The 21904-nt window shown below is 41.4% G+C and overlaps 1 protein-coding gene across 3 annotated transcripts in view; it reads right to left on the bottom strand.

Moving 5' to 3' along the window:
- Positions 1-14781: 14781 nt before the first annotated feature.
- SESN3 (sestrin 3) overlaps positions 14782-21904 on the bottom strand; it is a 67016-nt gene continuing 59893 nt past the window's right edge. For 2 of the 3 annotated variants that reach the window (XM_032852757.1, XM_032852759.1), the window contains exons 7-10: positions 21410-21549; positions 20450-20640; positions 17755-17899; positions 14782-15683 (exon numbers count right to left, since the gene is read on the bottom strand). In XM_032852757.1, the coding sequence (XP_032708648.1) occupies positions 15597-15683; positions 17755-17899; positions 20450-20640; positions 21410-21549 (563 nt within the window). In that variant the 3' untranslated portion in view covers positions 14782-15596. The remainder of the gene's footprint in view (positions 15684-17754; positions 17900-20449; positions 20641-21409; positions 21550-21904) is intronic. The other variant, XM_032852758.1, reaches the window with a different exon arrangement.

Here is a 21904-nt window from a genome sequence, read left to right as displayed (position 1 = left end):
CCTGCCCCCCACCCTGTCTGATCCCAGTGGCTCCTTATCTGTCCCCAGATCCCTCTCCTTCTCCCCCTCTCTGCTGCATCCACCCCAGTCCATGCTCCCTGCTCCTCTCCCCCCTGCCTACCTCCTTCACCAGCCTTCACACTTCTATTCTGGTGCCTCCATTCTCCATGCTCTTGCCAGAACGTTCTTGAAATTCAAATGCGATCACGTGGCTGTCATTCTTCCCTCCTCCACACGCGCCATTCAAAACTCTGCCGTAGATTTCGTTGCTCTTACACTAACAGCCAACAGCCTTGACCACAGTAGGGGGACTCGGGAGATATATTCTGGGGTGGTCTCCTGCAGATGCCCCAATCTGGCCTTCATGTGGGGTGAGGCATCTCCCTCTGGCAGGGCCCCCTCTTAGACCACGTCCCTTCAAGATGCCCCAGCCTGGTTACCTCCGATGGTCTGCTCTTGGCCTGCAAGGAGATCCGGCCTCCTGGCATGCCAGGTGCTGGAGGGCCCTTGGCGTCCGTCCTGTATGGGCCCACAAGTGAGGGACACTCAGGAGTGCAGTTTAGCTGCGGGCTTTCCTTTAGATTAGAGTTGTAGAGCAGTCTGTTAAGTTTCCCTAAACTCCACACCACTGTAGAAATTCCTTAGAGTGGTCTCCATGAAGGGAGCGGGGACTCAAACCCAGTTCTCGCTGAAGAAATGTTCTCTTCCTGCCTTTCTCTCTTGGCTCTTCCATAGCCAGGAGTGGGGCTGTAGGAGGGGTCACAAGAGGAGTGGGTCACCTCTGTTGCTGGTCATCAGTACACGGGACATCATTTCACGTTGGAATCTGGGGGCGCTTTACCTTCTCCTGAATCCTGGGGGCTACAGGCAGAACTGAGTCGAAAGAAGTCTAGTTACAGAATCCTGTTTTATGCAGAAAGGGCTCAGTGGAAGGATTTGGGTAGAATCTACTATTATGAGGCAAGAAGGGACATGTTCCTTCTGGAGAGCTCCAAGCAGCTAACAGCCCCATAAGGCCCAGGACATGGAGGGGCTGTACCAGCTGACTGCGTGCATCACCACCATGCCCGGGGCCCAAAGTCAGGGTGCAGGGTCTTCTGCAGCCCACAACCTCCCCCTCCCCTGCTCTCGGTCAGCCCCTAGATGCCATCTGGTGTTCCAGTCATACACTGAGCACAGAGAGCGTATGGACAGTCAAAGCAGACCTCAGGCCATGTGACTGTGGATAACATTGTCCATTGTCGCGGCCGGTGTGACAAATCGACCAGGAACGTGAAGGTAAGAGGATGAAGAAAAGAACTCGAGAAGCAGAGAGATGGGGGCAGGAGGAGCACTGAGGAGGATGTCCAACAGTGCTAAGTTTATTCAAAGCATTAAGGCCATATATATAGTGATATTACAATAGGAGAAGCAATACATCTGTGTCTAGTTAAACAACCACGAGTTCCCATAATAAGTTTCACACTTGACTATAAGCAGACCTCATGACGCCAAATGGCTGATGCCAGTACAATTGTTCTGTATTGATACAGCAAACCTGAAAGTAATTTATGGGCTGTACTAGGGCAGCAAGGACCAGCCACGAACTTATGACCCCAACTGAATTGTTCTCATTTGTTTAGCAAGCGTGTGGGAAGTCACATAGGCGAGCGCACAACACATAGCACAGACCCTTTCTCAGTGCTACTCAACTTTTCCCGTCCTAAACCTTTTGCTAGGTTATTCGGACTTTAAAGGAGGCACAAGTCAGGGCCTGGTTTGGTCCTTGTCTCAAGCCTTATTTCGGCCTCCCACATCCAAGGGCACATGCTTCTCCAAAGGAGATTTCTGAAGGATGGTGCCTAGTGCACACAAAAAAATGTGTGTGTGGAGCTTAGCAGTAGGGAAATCACATGAGTCCTCACCTTCCAATCTAATCCGGTAAGTCTGGGTATTTCTGGGAATGTTCATTTAAAACACTCTTCTCTATAGATTCTGATGCTCAGAGAAGGTCTGAGAACCACAATTTGGACTGTGATGGAGCACAGTCCATTTAGTTTTTAAGGATTCAATGTCTTGTTTTCATGGCTCTATTTCATTCTAACCACAAAGTGATAGGGAGAAGAGCAGTGACAGAAGACACCACGTGGCTTGTGCACCTAGAGATACATAGAAATTTAGACACATGAATATAAAAATGTAGAACAATCTAGAATGACTTCAGTCTACAAAAGCATTCTGCTCACAGGTCAAGAATGGGCACTTGCCGTCTTTTCCTTGGGGTCCTGGGAAATGGGTGTGTGTTTCCACGTTCACCTTCCCAGCAACTGCTGAGAGTCCCCCTAAGAATGTGGTCTTCAAAGCAACAGGGAATTCCTTTTCATTTGTGCCTAATCTGACTGTGTCCTCCCCATTGTCTGCAGGTCAGAGCGGTAAATCAGGGATGCAATTTTTTCCACTGTTAGGAAGACATCCATTCAGTGGAATGTGTTTTTAATTCTGCCCACTGAGTTCTCAAAATGTGCTGGACATTGGAATCACCAGGAGAGATTTCAAAACCAGATGTCCTGGGGCACCTGGGTGGCTCAGTGGGTTAAGCTTCTGCCTTGGGCTCAGGTCATGATCCCAGGGTCCTGGGATCGAGTCCTGCATCGGGCTTCTTGCTCAGTGGGGACCCTGTTTCTCACTCTGCCTGATGTTCCCCCTGCTTGTGCTCTCTCTTCTCTCTCTCCCCGACAAATAAATAAAATCTTGAAAAAAAAAAAAAGACCAAATGTTCTGGGTGTAACTCTAACTAATTCCAACCGAATCTCAGGGTGGGTGATCAGTTCTCAGATATTAGTATTTTTAAAGTCCCCAGGGGGTTCTGAGGGCATCATGGTCAAGAACTATTAATTTGACCTACATTCCACCCAAGGAAGAAATAAAAGTATAGCAGGAACGCTCAGTGAAAAGCCAGGAGAAAAATTTCCTTTCCCTTGTGCCCTTCCCGCACGCATGATTTCATGATTATTTTCTGTATCCACTTGTCCTTCTGTGGTTTGATTTGCTTTTTTCCTTTTTCTTTTTGCAGACTTCAAAGACTATCCTGTGGTATGCACCTGTATTGTAGTTTTGGTACATTCAGAACTGGAAAGATCTTATGACCCAGCCGTTTTGCTTCAAAGTCTGACCGCATGACTGCCAGTTATCTGGATGCTTTTTTAAAAAGGATGCTCCTAGTCTCTGGCCGATACTCGCTGAATCACAATTGCTAGGGGTGGTTCCATGAATCTGGATTTTTAACAAGTTCCTCAGTGATTCTTATACTCCAAAGTTTGGGTATTTCTGCCCTGAACTCACTGGTCCAGTTAACAGGCGCAGTCATGTTTAGAGTCCAAAATATTGGGGTGAGGACCCAAGAACAAGCTTAATAGGAATGTGATCTATTTTAACCCCAGGAAGATGAACATTCTGAGAACAGGGATGAGCAGAGGGCTGATTTTTAAGTTACTACCTACATGAACTCTAGACATATAAATGAAAATCCTTAAGACTATTCCCCAAGGCTATCCTTAGTAAACTGTGCTAGGAGAAATTTCCCAGTCCAGATTCTGTATGGGATGCGGTACTGACTGCCTCCAGCATTTCCATCATATTGCTACCTATTCTCATAATCGTGCTGTGGAATATGCAACCACAGAACCTCAGTAGCACAATCAGAAATAGTGAGCTTTGGGGCACCTGGGTGACTCGGTCGGTTAAGCATCTGACTTTGGCTCGGGGCATGATCTTGGGGTCCTGGGACTGAGCCCCGTGTGAGGATCTACCATTAGTGGGGAGCCTACTTCTCCCTCTCCCTCTGCCTCTCCCCCAGCTCATGCTCACACACAGGCACTTGCACACACAAAATCTCTCTCAAACTCTTTCTCTCTCTCTCAAAAACAAAACAAAACAAACAAACAAAACTTTAAAAAAAAATGAGTTTTGCTCATGCGTCTGGGTTGCCTGGGAGATTCCTCTGATCTGGACTGGGCTTGGCGAGTGAGCAATCAGTTGTAGGTAGGCTAATGTCGTTACTGATCTTGGGTGGGTTTCTCCAACCCTGGCCTTGGCCAGAGCACCTGGAACAACTCAGCAGGCTGCCGACGTCTCATCCTCCAGCAGGCTGGCCCCAGACACAACAGGATTCTGAGAGACAGCAGAAGCATGCAAGGTGTCTCAGAACCTAGGTCTGCAACTCGTACCATGTCGCTGCTGCCGCACTGTTGGAAAAGTCAAACCACCTGATGAACACAGATTCAAGAGAAGTAGATTCCACCTCTTGATGAGAGAAGTTGTCGAGTTCTAGTCCAAAGATGGTGGCTGCTAGAAGGACATTAACTGTTGCACTTAAGCAATCTCCCACATCTATTACTTAAACTTTGCCTGTTTGGGCAATGCCTAGCTCAAAGGCATGGAATTCTAATGGCTCCACATTGGTCCTGGGCTTCGGAAGGCTTTTGTGTGGGAAGGGATGACATTGCGTGGCCATAGTGTGCTTGCAGGGATCTTATACTTTACCGATGGGAGCCTGGCGTACATCGTCAGAGGGGAGGGGCAAAAGTATTCAGGCTGAAAACTTCCTAAAGATGGCATTGCACTTACTTTGCACATCTTGTTTCCATGAGCCCCTGAAATTCTAGGCAGGCTCTGGTTGTCAAGGTGATGCTATGGTTTCAAAGTGGGACGCATCCATTCCTGTGCTCAAGACCTACCGAAAATGGCTTTCATCTCCTTTTCCGAATGAATAAATACAGTGCTTTAGCCTGACCGTGACAACCTTGCATGGTCTGAGCAAATGACATTTTCTAAATTCATCTAATGCAAAGCCTTACACATCTGGCCTGAATATTGTACTTCGGGTTTTTGCTCCCTCGGTCGTCTCTGCCTAATTGTGCTGTTCCTTAATCTCTGCGAACCCAAATCTTACCAGTTCTACCAGTTAAACCTTCACTGAAGACACCAAACAAAGAGAAAGACTTTCCTCTTTATTTGGCAAAGACGAAACAGAGCAGCAACTAAAATGAAACAGACCTGAGAATGTTCTACCATTCACCTGTTTGACCTTAAACAAGTCGCTTATTTTTTTCACCTATTTTTTTTTTTAATGCTTTCAAGGGGGGAGATACCTACTTGAAGGGTGACTGTAATAAAACTAATGTATTTAAAGTTCCTAACATTTAGAAGGTTCTTGATAAACGATAGTTTTGTGACTCCCTGCTATACGAACTACTCCCTTATTCTTTCCTCTGTTGTCTGATGTCCCTAAGCTAGCTTCTTCCTACCCACACTTCCCCTTTCTTAAGGACAGGGGCTAGGCCCTCCTTCATACTGTTATCTGCATTTTACAGAAGAGGAACTTAAGAAACCACAGGATTAGGTAACTTGGTCCTGGCCAGACAGCTAGCAATGCTGGCGTTGAGATTTGAATTTATTCTGGGATGTGTTTTCTAAATTCCTATCCTGTACTGCCTTATCTTGGTCTAGGCTATCCTGGAAGCAAAGCCGGAAACCACTGTTTAGGAGACTGGAGAAAGTGGAGAGGGCAGGGGAGGGAGGAGGGAAGGAGGAAAAGGCAATAGAGTTGGGCCAGTCCTTGATTCTCCAGGCCCTAGGAGTCTCTAGACCATTGCCTGGGAGATTAAAAGAAGGAAGCGTCCATCCTGTCCTTATGGTCAGGGGTTAACTCTTCACTCTCAGCATTTCACATACCTCTTGCAAAGGCAGTTCCCTCTGGCATCCTACACTAGCACTCAGGGCAGCCCCCCTGAGGAGGGTGGTGAGCAGAAGCCAGACGTCAGTAGTCCCAAGGCCACCAGACATGTTCCCCCGCTGAACCTGGATCAGCAAGGGGCTACTGTGACTGTGCAATGGTGTTGAAAGAACGTGCCCTAATGCCTCTGGGCAAGTGAGGGAGAGAGCCAACGGGTGGTGGAGAGTTCTGTAACTGGGCCCTTTTTCCTAAATTTCACCTTGATATGAAGAGTAAGGATTTATTCACGTTCATTTTAAGAGCAGGCTTGTGCCAGAAGGAGTATGAAGTCTTGCCTCAGCTGCTTTCAAAAGAGTTCTAGGGAAAGATTTGCTCACCTGTGTTTTGAAACATGTCAAAGATGTGAGATGAGGGACAAGAGACGTCTTTTGTGTGAGAAAGTGAGGTGCGTTAGCAACTATGACTTTGAACTGGTGACTTCCCATTTGGTGGAATGGTGCTAACAATAGAAATGTAATATGGTTTTAAGCTTTCCTGAGTCTTCTCTAGGATCAGGCTTATTGTTCTCGTGGGGTAAATTCTTAGCCTTTGAATTTACAAGTACAGATTTGATATAATTGGTTTGGGAACCTTCCCCCTTGGGGACCATCTTTTAAATCAAAGTGCCCCTAAATGATTAGAGGAAAGAAACCCGATTTTTTTTAATAAAAAAAGTTGCAAGTTAGCCGGATAGGAAAGTTATCTAACCTCTTGTTTGGAGCATAGACTATCCTTTAAGTTTTCAAGTACAATGTCGTGTTGGTAGTATTTACACCATCATGCAAGAAACTTAGACTGAACTAAGGAAGGAAGTTCCTTATAGGAAGTGGTATTAGAAGGACAGAAGGTCAAACCCTCCCTGAGCGAGACTCTCTGATACTCAAGTTTCCTCACCTGTAAAATGGAGGTAACAATTCTTCCCAAAGTTAACCCGAGGAGTAAACGAGATTGCGCATGTGAAAGGACAAAGCACACACAGAAACCTGGACTTTTATTTCACTTTGAAGAATGGTTCAAAGTTGATAAATTCCCAGGGAACAAGTGTCAAAAAGGCGGATTCTTTGGGGTGGGGGGCGGGTGTCTTGAGGAAGGGCTGAGCTGCTGAGTTTGCTGGATATGTCCCCTTTCTCTCCCCTAGATGTTGTCTATTATTGAAAGAGACAGGCTCTCATCAGCAAGGACCTGAGTTCTGCCAATTGTCAGTGGACAGCTGGACACAGGGCACAAGGGGAGAGCTCTCGCCTTTGATACGAATTTTTATGTAATCAGCATAAGTCAAAATTAGGACTTGCATGAAAGGCTTTACACATTCTCTGTAGCTTTCCAAAAGCCCGTCTTCCATATCTCCTTGAGACCTTACCATCCCTGCCCATTACAGGTGAATAACCTCCCCTTCCCCATCTGTTGTCCTTCCCACCTCTTTATTTCAATTAGAAACAACACTGTTGTCAAGCTTTCTCATCTACCCTTTGAAACCCGCTACCGTTCTGTATATTTCAAATACATGATTACATTTCACCTCATTCTCCAACAACCACATCAAGAAGGTACTGTTCCCTTCAGATTGTGGTGTGGAAATCAAGGTTCCCAGAGATTAAATTACTTCTAAGGTCACAAAGCTAGTATTAGAATGAGAAGAAAAAGTTTTTAAAGCCAGGCTCTGACCCCAGGTTCAATGCCCCTTTCCCATTCTGCATTACCATTTTGGCTAACAAGAGACAGTAGTGAAATTAATGTGCCTCTTTCTGTGACCACAACAGACATTTTAAAAGGCAGCAATAATTATATATTTTGCACCACTTAGGCTATCATAATATTCCATTAATGCAATATCGAGTGATTATAAGAAATATCACCCAAAAAACTGTGGGTCGGGAATAAACGGAAAAAAAAAAGACAATTCTGATGTGTTTCCAAAAGCACGTCTCAATATCATGCAGAAATGAACCTAGGCAAGAATGTTACTCCAGTGTAAAGATAAATATATATAAAGCAAATAATCAGAGTTCAGTTTTGCCAATTTTATTGAACCAATAAAATTCCTACTAATAACAATGAAATAAATTTCTGCAAGTATAAATGTGATACAGTTTAACAAAACCCATTGTTCTGTACCTATAAATAGATTTTCAAAATGTCATAAAAAGTGCAGTTATGAATTGTTGTTAACATGTTTAATACACAGTTCCTTTATTTCAAATGTGTTTGTCTTGACCCACTAACAGTTCCTTCTGCATCTGTTCAAATAATATTACCCATCCCTCCAAAAAAAAAAAAAAAAGCCATTAAAGCACTCCAATATTACACATAAACTGATCCATTCAGGTCAGCTTTAGTCAGAATTGTAAAATCGGCAACATAAGAAAAATAAAACCTACTTATACATACAAAAAGCTTTCATGGTTTCTATAAACTCCTTTACGGCTGACTCCCGTGGAGGGCATAATATAGTTGAAAAGGCTTATATGGTTAACTACCTTAGACGACTACATCTAGAGCAGGGTCTGGTTTGCCAGAATGAGTTTAAAGTGGCTGTTTATCAAGTCTGCTATTTCCAGAATTGAAACTATAAATACAGGACCGCCGTTTGACGCTGAAACCTGTGTGAATCCTAAGTTGCATCAATGATCTATTTGATAAAAGCTTATTCTAATTGAAAACCTTATATAGTAAGACTGACCTATATAGCAGTCTCAAAGATCATGTCATCTGCCTCACATTAGTCCAAAGTCACGTGCTTCGTAAAAAAAAAAAAATTACAGTAACAAAGCACAGGACTACAAAGGCAAAACATCACAGCTTCTGATTACATTGAATAAAAAGTACCAAGGAACGCAAAAGATAAATCTGTATTAATACTGATGAATTAAAGAACTATAATAGACATTTCACAGCATGCTACATATATCGCTCACAACTGAAGGATAAAAGGATGTCTAAAATTGAAAGTCAAGAAGTTGGCAATCAGATTTCATGTGCAATTCAGCTACAAAGTCTTAATATATACATTCATCATGTAGCCGCCCTGCAACAACCAGGATTTTTTTTTTTTTTTAAAAAGAGATTTCAAGTTCAAATCCTATTTGATAAGCTAAAGGATACATCCAGTTCTTCCATGACCAGGAAAGTTATTTTCGGGTTCAAAGGAGCTAATCTGAGGAGCAAGGCCATGTTCTGAGTTGACCTGATGGGGTTCTCTGTCACCTCGCTCAGACGGTGCACGTGGATGGGACTATTCTATTAGCATGGAGAAGATGCCAGACTGGCTTGGTTGGCTTCCTGTGTCTATCTTAATTTGGGCTGAAAAGAGTAGATATGAAGAGGAAGAGGAAGGGGAAAAACCGTATTTTCTTTCCGGAGAAGATCTATGGATGCAAAGCAAACATGCCCTAGAGAGAGTTTGGCTCACTGTCCTTGACAAAGAAGGGTACCACTGAACTCTTGCCTTTCCTTTTAGAGAACTCGTGAAATTCAGAAAAGAGAAAACAGTCTCTCAACATCACAAACGAAATGTCTTCCTACCCAGCTGATGGGTTTCCTTTATCCTTCCTTTTGATCTTTCCTGATGAGATTTGGAAGTCTGTGGAAATCTGTAAAGACCGATTAATTTAAGAAAGAGATGTAGAGCCACTTTCATTTGCTAAGTGTTGTAAGGCACACACTCAGCCACTCAGAAGTCGTGAACAATACTTCAGCATTTAAGACCAGAGGTTCTCTCTCCCTTTGATAATCTTTCTGTGGAAATTATACATTCATTTTTTTTAAGAGGTTCAACCGAGGGGTACAAGAAAAATAGACTGTTTTAGCAAATTTATATACCAAAAATTCTATTTATCCTACTTAGACTTACTCATGTTTGATGTTGTCCTATCAGCTATAAGTAGAATGGGGTGTTTGTTCTAAGGGCTATTTTATAAGGTACGTTTCATTATCTCAAAGATTTCCACAAGCACTGGGAAAAAATCAGATATTCCTTCTAGTCCCCCCACTCCCAGATTTTTCCTTTTTCAATTCTCTACTTCATGGTGGTGCAGTCATAATGAATTTAAAGCTAGAACGAACACCTCAGGATGTATGATTTAGTAAAAACAGTCCCTTCAGCGTCTATTATTAAGTCTCATTTCTTAACGAAACATTGATTCACTCCTGGGCCCCTGAAGGCATTTCACTAGACTCTGCTGTCCGGCTGGGTTGCTCAGGAACAGAGTGTACAGCATTCGAATACCACCTCAGATTGTAATATTTTCTACTTCCAAACAGAGTGTTTCATCCTCAGGTCAGACAACCATGGCAGAGCTACACACCCCCTGTTAGAAACCTGACAGGGTTTCCATCCATGAAGGACACAGCACGGGCACTGGCTGGAGAGGAAGAACTTGCTGCTTCCTCCTCTGTGCACGTGTTCCTTAGTGACAGAGTCTGGCTAGACCTGAAATGCAGCCAGGGGAAGACAGACTACAAAGTCAATGCATTCCTTTTCTGTCCTATCCCCTCCCCCACCCCCATGACAGCAGGGTAAGGAAGGGGATGAGCAGCTTAGTCTGACCCAGGAAAGCTTGTCCAAACTCTGATGTACCCAATTTTGTGGTATTTTTTCCATCTTATATATCAAATAGGCTTGTGTGATCCAATGGGATCGCCTGAACACCCTTTGTCGCATGTCCTTCTATTAAGAACTGGCCCAAGCGACAGCAATCAAAGAAGTCTCTGAAACACCAGCCGTTTCTATGCCAGAAGGTTCCTGTTCCACTGAAGGGTTATGGATCGATCTGGATTGCTAGAGAATTTTAAATGTACATTCAAATAACTTGGACTGACACCAGTATTTATTCCCTAATATAGATCCAGTTTAGGATGGCAACTCAGTCATGTTAAAGTCCCACTAAATGCTAAGTTCTGCATGATAGAAATAGTTCCATTTCTGTATCATGTATAAATATAAAGACTTCTACTTTGATAGAAGGCAAAAATCTTCTACGATTTATTAAAATATGGAAGTAGCATTACTGAACAACAGAGAGTGAATCCATGAAAAGGTTGGATACTCTGAATTTATAGGCTCTTTGGGGATGAGGTAGAGGACAGCAAGATATTTTGGCAGTCGGGAAAGGGGAAAAGAGTATGGGATGGACAGGACTCCACTTGGTGCTGCATGGTATCTGGTAGGGTGTCCAGGGCGAAGGTTAGCCAAAATGTAGCTGGACGGTTGAGGCATGTAGGAGAGCTGGGACAAAGTCCTGTTCTTAATGAGTGGAGAAAAAGTAACTCAGAAAAGTAAATGCTGGTGACTATCAGCAGGTGGCTGGTGATGTTTGGCTTGGATGGTGGCCAAGGTGGGCTGAGGGCAGGGGCGGGAGGGGGGGAAGCAAGCGTGGAGAAGGTTGAGGCACTTGGGGGAAAGAAAGCAGGCAGGAAGGGTGGACCGAATGTGGGTCGGAACTCCCACAAGGTAAGGTTCCTTGATACTAGGTGTAGGATGCTGAGGATGGCCACACTCAGAGTGATGTTCCATGTGTTCTTTGACAACCTCTTCCCTCCTCACAGGGCTCTCTCTGCCTCTGCCTCTAGGGTCCATTTCGCCACAGCTGCTTTTGTTCTAGGTCTCACCTGAGTGGACATTGCTCACAAAGCCAAATTAGCATGGAAATCAGCTCCACACACGGAGGCATTTAAATTCTGGTGACTGAGAGGAATACATTCATGTTACAGTACTGTTCTGAGGAAAGACTCCATAATTTGATTCTCAGTCTCCAGAGGGATACAGTAGGGAAACAGAAAAAGATGACGGCCACCGCGAGTGGGTTCTGATGAGACAAATTAAGTAACTTTGCACTCGATCTGAACTGAGGGGCCGCATGTCTCTTAGGGTGCTGTGGAATTACACCACCAAGAAAATTCCAGGTACTGTTCATATATCATTATTGTTGTGTACTTTTTACTTCATGCAAGACCGCCTATTTGCAGAAAAGAAGAAAAAGACTGTTAGATAAAGAGTTTAAGGTCTTGCTTTTCAGAGGAATGATTTCGAATTGTCTTCAAAACACAACACAACACAAAACAAAAACCTCATTTTACTATCACAGTGCAAATCATTTCTATCACATGCACTGAAATTTGTTATTTTTTTTCCCTTGACGAACTAGTTGTCTTTAAGAGTTTAAAAGAATCTTATGGTCATATATGCATGGTGAACTATTTTTAAGTATAGATCTTTAATTTTTTGCCAATCATTTTATTTTGCCATGGCATAAAAATCCAAGATTTTTGGATTAAAAAACTCTGTAAGGTGGAAGAGGAGAAAAAAAAAAAACTGCTCTGGAATAATGGTGTTTAGTCTTCAGAAGAATTTAAGAACTTTAGGAGACTTTATAACACAATTGAAATGGGGGCTATGGTTCAAATATTGTTTTAACAGAAAGTTTCCACTGAGTTTTCTGTTCTAAAAGAGCCCTGCATTGCTCTGCCATTATTTGGGTTTAAAGCCATAATTAAAGGCCAAGGCCATGGCCTTGATTCCACATTAGTCATCTTTTATGGTAAAAGTACCCCAGATGGGATGAAGATTCTTCCTGGGACTGAGATAACACATGTGGTTCAAGAAGGTAAAGAAGGTAACAGGTGGTCTCATCTCAGAAAGCCTCTTTGCTGCTGATTATCGTGAGTCCATCTGAGGGGGTCTAAACTGAAGGATCAATGGGGCGGCTGCCGGGCCACTCCCACCACCAAGCGATCCGCTTCCGGAACAGAGTTGCCTTCTGACGGGAGAGTATTCAGGTATTTCCTACGGTGATCTGAGAAATCAGGAATTACTACTGAAGCTGGGAAGTAAATAGACATCGATCAAGCATATACACAGGTGGGCTGTTAGACTAATTTTCACATGATAAGCAAGGAAGTCAGAGAATTCACATTCGCATGTGCTTTTTTTTTTCCCCAAGTACACTTGCATGTTTAAAGTTTGGCACAATGTGAGCCCCCAGGTGTAGGTTAGCATACTGTAGAATCACGTCGTTACACCAATTGAACCAGATATCTCTTTTAAAAATATCACATTTTAATATAAAAAGCTATACTATAAATTACTACATAGTAAATTCAATACTCTGAAAAAATACCACCCTGGAAAACCACATCAGAATTTCAAGTTTGCGTTAGAGAAGGTTCCCAGCAAACTTGTTTAAAATGGTATTCATGCCCCGGAATGCTGCACGTGCTGTAGCTTACTGGGGGTGCCCTAGCACCCCCGGAAGTTGATTTTTCTAGGCTGGTTCACTGAGGTTCATAAATATATTGTTTTGTTTTTGTTTATAGGTCCAAGTCGACTTAGGTTCCTGATTACTGAGGAGATAGATCAATGCGGAGCTAAAAAGAAACTTTGCTAGAAAAGAGATCTAGTAAAGGCACTAAATATTTCCAAAACCCAAACTCCAACTACTTACATTTCTGGGGGTAAAAAAATAAAAGACAAAAACTAAGTGGCCATTTTCGTTACTTAAACCTTGTTTCCCCTTTTGGTCTAAAGCTCATATGATGTTCTGTGAGAATTTCTCTTTTTCCTTTCATAAAGATCATTTCTAATCCTGTAACACAGGTCACCTGCACAATATAGAGGGCTATTAAATGAAAGGACTGTAGGCAAAGGAAACAAAACAAAACAACAAGAACCAAACCCAGATGTTAAGAACAAAAGACATCCCCAACTCGAAAAGTTCTAAGGTTGGGGACATCAAATGAACATTTATGCTATCATCTATGTTTTGTCATTTTCCCACTTTCCTTGCAGTTAATACATCTCTGTACAACGTGATGCTGAATAAAATCAACATATGGTATATGCATTTAAACAGAAGAGATCTGGCATGAATTCTCTGAATAGTATCTTTAAATAAACCACCCTGTCTTAAAAAATATTAGTGATTTTTTTCCTCACACGAGATCCTGGGATCGAAAAATGCAGAACAGCCTCATGTTTGTAGGCTTACAGTCACCTTTCTATTTTCTTGTCTGGAACAAAATCTAAAAGGAAGCAACCTAACGTGTTGTACCAGAAATGGATGACGGATGGATGGGCCAAAGAAAACACTCATCCACGATTCTTTCGTGACAAAAACTCCTACAGAACAAGTCAGGAAGTAAGTCTAAGACGAAAGCTTTGTGGGAACCCCAATGGAGAATTTCGACAATATTATTTACTATGAACAAATGGAGCAGTTTTTTTTTTTTGTTTGTTTGTTTTAAATCAGCATGTTTAAAATTCAAGTCACCCTTAATTAACCAAAAAGTGTTTAAGCAGTGCGGTCGTGTCCTACTGGATAGCTGTGAGCATCTCTTCAGGCACTTCACTGGTTCATTAACACAAGACAAATTAAAGCTATAAACACATAAGGTTGTGCTCTGTGAAGATAGTCTAATCAAGCAACATAAACCAATGCAAAAATGTGACTTTCTGGATGCTTATTCCTCCCCTAAGACTTGATATTTTTTTAAAACCAGTTGTCCAAAGAGATTTTTTTCCCCTGGGGAAGGGGGTGCTTTGGCATTAGGAAAAGAATATCGTTCAACCCCAGTAAGGCAAAAGCCTTGTGCGATAAAGAAATTGGAACAAATTTCTTTATGGCTCTGTTCAAAAGGACACTTCTGCAATGACGTAATGGTGGGGGGGTGGCGGGGAGTTCCGCGGAGTACTTTTTCCCAACATATTGCACTTTTTTTTGTTGTTGCTGTTCAATCACATTAATGCATAGAAACACAATTTTTACCTCTGAATATTCAACTGTTGAACCTATTAGAAGGAAAATAACAGGAAAGAAGTTCTAAAGGCCTACTAGGAAAAAAATACAAGTATATTAACCTTCCTCTGCTTAACTGCAATACAGAAAACACTATGAGAAAAGAAAAATGTGCAAAGAAACTTTTTGGTCAATCTTGTGTGGGTACAGGCTAGGACGTGCCGACCGAATGAACTGTGAGCAGCTCTGTGAACACTGATTACCCCTGTGACCGAGGATGGCTGTCCGTGATAGAAAGGATTGTGCATAATTTCACTTTTAATATATACATCTGATATGGAAAACGGAAACTTGTGTTTCCGAAGAGAAAGAAAACAGCTGAATTTGGCATTTCAGTAGCATGCTATAGAATTCATCATGATTAATTTCACATTAAATTATGGACAATGGCTGTATCACATTTCACGTTATCGCCAATAGCAGTAAAAAAAACCAAAACCAAAACAAAACAAAAAACAAACAAAAAAACCCAAAAACAAACAAAAAAATCCCCCACAAACAGTGCCTGACAAATAATCTCCTGGGGACACAGACACGTGTCCTGTGAGCAGCTTAGTTCAACAGCGCATGCTTCTCCTCCACCAGATTTAGGACACAACATTAAAGTTTAGAATGGCCAGAGGAGGTCATTCTGTGCTGAATTCCACTAGCTGAAAAACAATTGCTTGAGCAGATTGTAAGCGCTTTTTCCTTACTCAAAAAAAAAAAAAAAAAAAAAAGGAAAGAAAAGAATACACATACGTACAAACCCCAAAGCGCTGAAGTTAAGCATTAATAAACCAAGTTCATGATTTATGATCAGTATCCAAAAAATCCAGCTATAAAACAATGCAAAGTAGTGCTCCTCAGTATTATTTTTGCAATTGTTAGTAATGTTAAGCATCAAGAAAAAGAAAACACGTCATTGCACATTACAGCCGCCAGAAAGAACGGCTAAACTTTGCCACTAGAGAATTGAAAAATTTTTGATGCTACATCACAAACAGCTTCTGATGTGTGTCTTGTGTGAAAAGGTCTTTCCACACGTATGACATGTTCGCTGGGTGATGATGCTATCAGGTCAAATGTCGAGTTATGGCACGAAGCGCATAAAGGAGTTCAGCCTGCATCCGTGCTTCCATTAGAAGTAGATTCACATGAACCTAGAAATGAAAATGTTATCTCCTTAGTGACCGGTATAAACAACTGAAAAAAACCTACTTTTTTCCTTTAAACATATCAGACATTCATGAAGGTTTACCATGCAAATGGGTGTTATCTACACACATAAATGATGTAACGTTCATGACGAAAGCTATTAAAAAAAAAAACAATGGGTCTTGTGAGCAGTGAAAATGACTGCTAAAAGCCTGGAAAATACCAATCATTATGTCAATATATATATTAGGAAAAGCCAATCAATCTCCTGGATTATGCAATAACTTTTTAAAACACACACACACACACACACACACACACACACACACACACACAGGAATACTATGCAGCCATCAAAAACCCCCAAATCTTGCCATTTGCAATAGAGGCTATTACGCTAAGTGAAATAAGTCAATCAGAGAAAGAAAATTATCATCATATGATCTCACTGATATGAGAAATTTGAGAGGTAGGGCGGGGGGGTCATGGGGGGAAGGGAGGGAAAAACAAAACAAGATGGGACTGCAGAGGGAGACATACCATAAGAGACTCTTAATCTCAGGAAACAAACTGAGGATTGCTGGAGGGGAGTGGGTGGGAGGGATAGGGTGGCTGGCTGATGGACAATGAGGAGGGTATGTGCTATGGTGAGTGCTGTGAATTGTGTAAGACTGATAAATAACAGACCTGTACCCCTGAAAGAAATAATACATTATATGTTAATGATATATATATATATACATATGTATATGTATATATATATTTATTTATAAATGACAACTTTCCTGCAAGTGCTACTATCTTTCAGTCATCAAATCTTATAGGTCTAAATCTTAGAGGTCTAAAAATCAGCTCTACACTCATTAGAGCCTATGTTCATTACTTGGAAAGCTTTTAAGCAACATTTTTAAACAATATTTCTTACTGGATCCTTGAAAGATCCTAAGGTGAAAACCTGAAGCCGAAAGCAGTTTGTAATTAGCGTCTGGTCCTTGTTAGATTTGGGTAGCTTCCCTGTAGTCTTTCTGATACAACTGTGAACAAGCCTCTCTAAGTTTTGGGGGAGATACACCCTAGCTGATAGATTAAAATGAATATCCACTTTTTATTTTGAAATTTACTACAATGTTTTTGATATTACATTTATTTTGATAATGTTCTACAGGTTAGACATGCTGTTAGGTATATTCTCTTGATGAGTTAAGAGAATTTCTAGATACAGCCTGGTAAAGGGAGAGAATCTTATGCAAACATATAAACAGGGCATAGAGATCTATCAAGAAGTCATGCTGGCAGTAACACAGGTATTTATCTGATGTGGGATTGTCTCTGAGGCTTCAAAAAAATCAGTTAGGTTTGGAGGTTGTAACATCCTCTGCCAAGGTCATAGAATTAACTAGTGACTATTGGGACCCTAAAGAGATTTTCTTACTCTCAAAATCTTAGAAACTGGTATAAATGGAAGATTCTTCGACTTACAGGTTGAAAAGACCTAGGATATAAGGTTCTTACACTATAATGTTGGTAGAGATCCTTAACATTTATTAGGTCTTAAATAATGATTTCTATACATTTCATCCAAAGAAATATTCTTATATAATGGTACATACATTTGGCCCAAAGGTCATGCATTAGATTATCAAAATACTAAATTACCAAGTTGGAATGAGAAACTGTTGTTCTAATAAGTCAACTCTAGTGGCTAGAGTTAATCTCTAATCCGACATTCCTTCTGGGCCTGGCCCAATCATTAGGCTTGATTTTTATGAATCATGAGAATGGTAGACATTTTCCTAAAGGTACTTTAAAAATATCAATATCTGGACCCAGCCTTTCAAAGGCTGATGCTACAAGTGTGCTGTACCCACCATGTTGGCCGAAACACAGAACCAAAATTTAGTTAATATTCAATAAACCGGAATTTAAACACATTTTGAAAAGACAGCTGAATGATGTCACTTCTTTTCTTTAATGGCACTAACTTACCAGTATTTTCCTGTATAATGTTTGCTGATCGTTACTAATTATACGAGACACAAGCCTAAGGGGTCTATAACGTCAAGTCATGAAACACACCTTTTCTGAGTGCTTGAACTGACGCCAGTAACTATCGTACATGCGTTTGGTGGTTCTCTCCGGATAGCAGGTCACTGTCTTAATGTAAACCTTCAGGCTTCGTTCAAGTAATTGATTAACTTCTCCATAATCATAGTCATCATACCTACAGGCCAAAGACAAATGAAAAAACCAAAATTTCTGATTTCTATGTTGGTATCAAGAGATGTTTATGGTCTAGCAATTCAATACCAAAAACTCATTAACTAATTGTTGTCACAAATATTTCTCGGTGCCCGTTAGGTGCTGTGTCCTTTCCATGGAGCTTTCTAGGCACTGGCGATACAGAGATGAACAGAATAAACAAAGATCTCCAGTCCCATGGAGTTTCAATCCTATTGGAGAAGAAAGTTAAAACATAGACAAGCATGTGATCTGTCGGGGGGTGTTCACTGCTGTGGAGGGAAAGGGAAAGGAGGCTGTGAGAAGAAAAGCTGCGCTTTTTAGGGAGGGGGCAAGGCTGTTCTCTGAGGAGAAGGTGTCAGTGGAGAGCCCTGAGGTGGGGGGCAGAGGGAGTGACCCACTGTGTCCCATGCTGCTGACAAATCAAATGCGACAGGAACTGGGCCCTGAGCCCTGGGAGCAGGCGTGAGGAGGGTCACAGGCAACCTCACCCAAGAGGGGTTTTGTTGGTGTGGTGCTGTAGTGCATTCAAGACAGAATGAGGGATAAAATAGCGAGCAAGTAAACAACACTTTGTCAAAGAGATGGGCTGTGTGTGGGAGCAGGAAGACAAGGCAAAGGCTAGTAGAAGGCAAAGAAGGAGGAAGAAAGGAATTTTTTTCTAAAGATGAGAGAAGTCACAGCAGTGTGTATATACTGATGGGAAAGATCCAGTGAAGAGGGTAAAGTTGGTTTTGCAAAAGAGAGAAGGAAGAATTTTTTTTTTTAAGTAGGGGCTTGAACTCACGACCCTGAGATCAAGACCAGAGCTGAGATCAAGAGTTGGATGCTTAACCGACTGAGACACCCAGGGGCCCCGGGAACAAGGAACTTTTATTTTTATTTATAGTTGACATACCATATGATATGAGTGATAGGTGTAGGACACAGTGGTTCAGCATTAATATGCTCCATAAAATGCTCCCCACCAATGTAGTAACCATCTGTCACCATACAAAGTCATTACAATCTTACTGACTGGAGTCCCTGGGCTGAGACACTGCATCTCCATGACTTACTTACTTTGTAACCGAAACTTTGACCTCTCGATCCCCTTTACCCATTTAGTGAAAATGACTGCTAAAAGCCTGGAAAATACCAACATTAGATTATCAAAATACTAAATTATTTTTAGTAATTTGTAAAAATCAAACCTCTCCCCCCACAGCCATCAGTTTGTTCTCTATATCAGTCTGTTTCTGTTTCCTGGTTTTGCTTTTTAGATTTACCCGCAGGTCACAGAGATCACAAGTAGGCAGAGAGGCAGAGAGAGAGAGAGAGAGAGGAGGAAGCAGGCTCCCCGCTGAGCAGAGAGCCCAATGCAGGGCTCCATCCCAGGACCTTGGGATCATGACCTGAGCCAAAGGCAGAGGCTTAACCCACTGAGCCACCCAGGCGCCCCTTCAGTTAATTTTTAACCCAAACATATGCTTAGTTAAAAAATAAAAATTCAAAAATCTTATATGAGCTTTATTTGGTAGCATCCAACATGTTAATATAATCACTATAACATTTGTCATGTATCGTCTTAAACATAATTTATCACAATTGAATTCAATTATTAGTATTTATTTTTCTTAAAGTAGGTAGTTATGACGTACGTGTTTTAAAATGTGATGATTCAGTGTTAAGTTATTATCTGGAATGATAAATGAGCAAACAGCATAGTTAACTACCATTGTGCCAGTGTCTTCTAGGTAGAATGCTTGACTATTAGCTGATGTTTCAGGAAAATTTTTTTACATTAAAATGATAGAAAATACTTTGCTTAGCAAATTGAATTCTAACTCCATGCCATAAAGGCTTTCTGTGACTATATTAGAAAGGAGAAAGTAGAGTCAAATTGAATGTATTCATAACTGGGCATTTTTTCTTTTGCAAATCTATCTCCATAAACGCCTTCAAAACCCAGCTCAAAAAGGCACATTCTCCCAAAAAAGCTTTCCTGATTAGACCATTCAATCTCACTCACTCATTTACTCACTGTCCTCTCCATGCCAATTTTCTAAATTTAGAGGCCATTAATTTATATTGACTGATAGTTTCATTTCAGTGTTCTTATGTGAGCTTTATGAAGATACAATCTATCCCAGTTTTATTTATACCCTAATTACCATTCCTTTAAAAATAAACAAACAAACCAGCATTTATTACAGTGGGCCAAAGAGGCATAATACACGTTCCTTAACTGCCTAATTCTTCCAGGAAGGATACTTAAATTGAGTCTGATTCTATTGTATCCCCCAATGATTACTGATACTTTTTTCCTCCTCCTTAGTAAATTCTCATTACTGTATTTACAGGTGCATGCTAAGATTCCAAACAGTCAAACAAGGAAAAATGTTCTATAAACTGGAAGTCATTTTTCAAAATCAGAAGTCCACTTGTAGTATTTTTCTCCCCAGGGCTCTATAGCACTAAAAAGGACAGGAGCAAAACTTGGGTCAGAACTGTCACTTAGAAATGTTTAAAATGGTCTCGACGACGAACGTACCTGATTCCAAACATACAGTGAACGTAGTTAAATAAAGCTCTGCGCAGCGTGGTTGTATCAACATCCTCATGGGAGGCCATAGTGTTATAGGTGAGATTGTAGACCATGCGGAACTTCTCATCAAGAAGATGTCCAATGTCAGAATAAAGTCTGTTCACCAGGGAGAACCCATGATTTTCCCAGGTATAGTCCTGAAAGAAGAAATTGTATCCAGTTACCAAATGGGCAGTCTCCATTTAAATTCCATGTTTGTGGGAAACAAGTACTGAAGCAAGGAAGTGAAGATATTTCAAATGTATTCTAAGTTGACAGCCTTACTAAGAACCCTTCACATCGGTTCCTGGATCAGAGCGCCATGCGGTTTCCTCAGTGGGGTCCCTGGTTGGACATATTGGTGATGAACTCTGGCCTCCCCCTGAGGTTGGGTACTATGCAAACTACATCCTTATCTGGAAGATCCCCAGGAAATCTGAGAAAATTCCCGTGTGACCAAACCTACTCAGTGACATGGACAATTAGCAGATTAGTGAAACAAGTGCAAAGGAGTCTGTCTTAATTCAAACTTCCACTCTCTTTGGGAGAGAACTAGAGAACTAGAGAGAACTAGAACTACTGGTATATGATCTTACTACAAAATGCCATTTTATTATAAATGTATCTTTATTGCTTGATTTTCTCCCTGCTCCTTAAGAAAAAAAAGGGTATGAATATTATACAATTACCATGTAATGTTGCAAGTAACCAAATGAAACCATTTCCTTTTGCCTTCTTAGAGGGGGAAACATTGAAATAATAATTTATCTACTAGGAGATCAAATTAGACTGGGCCAAAAACGAGATTACATAAAAAGATCTACAGACTCTATCAATTTAGAAGCCAATGGACTTACATCTCAACATTTCACAGTTAAAACGACAATATTTCTTCTCTAGTTTCTCTGAGTTAAAGGCATCTTATACCTGAGCTCGGAATGTTGGCAAATGTTCTTCTCCTCGTCTGGCAAAGTCCTCATACCCAAAACCAGGGTCTTCAATATATCGGGAGACATCAGATGTTATAATCATGTCATCTTCAAAATCTGAGGACAATAATGAGCAATCTAGAATAAAGGAAACTGTGTATAGAACAATGAAATGCTCCATTTCCTTCCACTTTTTAGCTTTCCCATGGATTTTTTTTTTTTAATTTATTTGACAGACAGATCACAAGTAGGCAGAGAGGCAGGCAGAGAGAGACAGGAGGAGGAGGCAGGCTCCCCGCTGAGCAGAGAGCCCGATGCGGGACTCGATCCCAGGACCCTGAGATCATGACCTGAGCCGAAGGCAGAGGCTTTAACCACTGAGCCACCCAGGTGACCCTCCCATGGATTTTTGAAGTGACAATATTGACTTCCTGGCTTACGTTTGAATTCAATTTCAATTCAATTGCGTTACCAAATACTGGCAATCTTAACA

Source organism: Lontra canadensis, unplaced genomic scaffold, assembly GCF_010015895.1.
Source record: "Lontra canadensis isolate GAN:19392208 unplaced genomic scaffold, GSC_riverotter_1.0 scaffold7, whole genome shotgun sequence".
Lineage (NCBI taxonomy): Eukaryota > Metazoa > Chordata > Mammalia > Carnivora > Mustelidae > Lontra > Lontra canadensis.
Note: the sequence above shows the minus strand (reverse complement) of the source record. Positions and strands in the feature narration are given on the sequence as shown.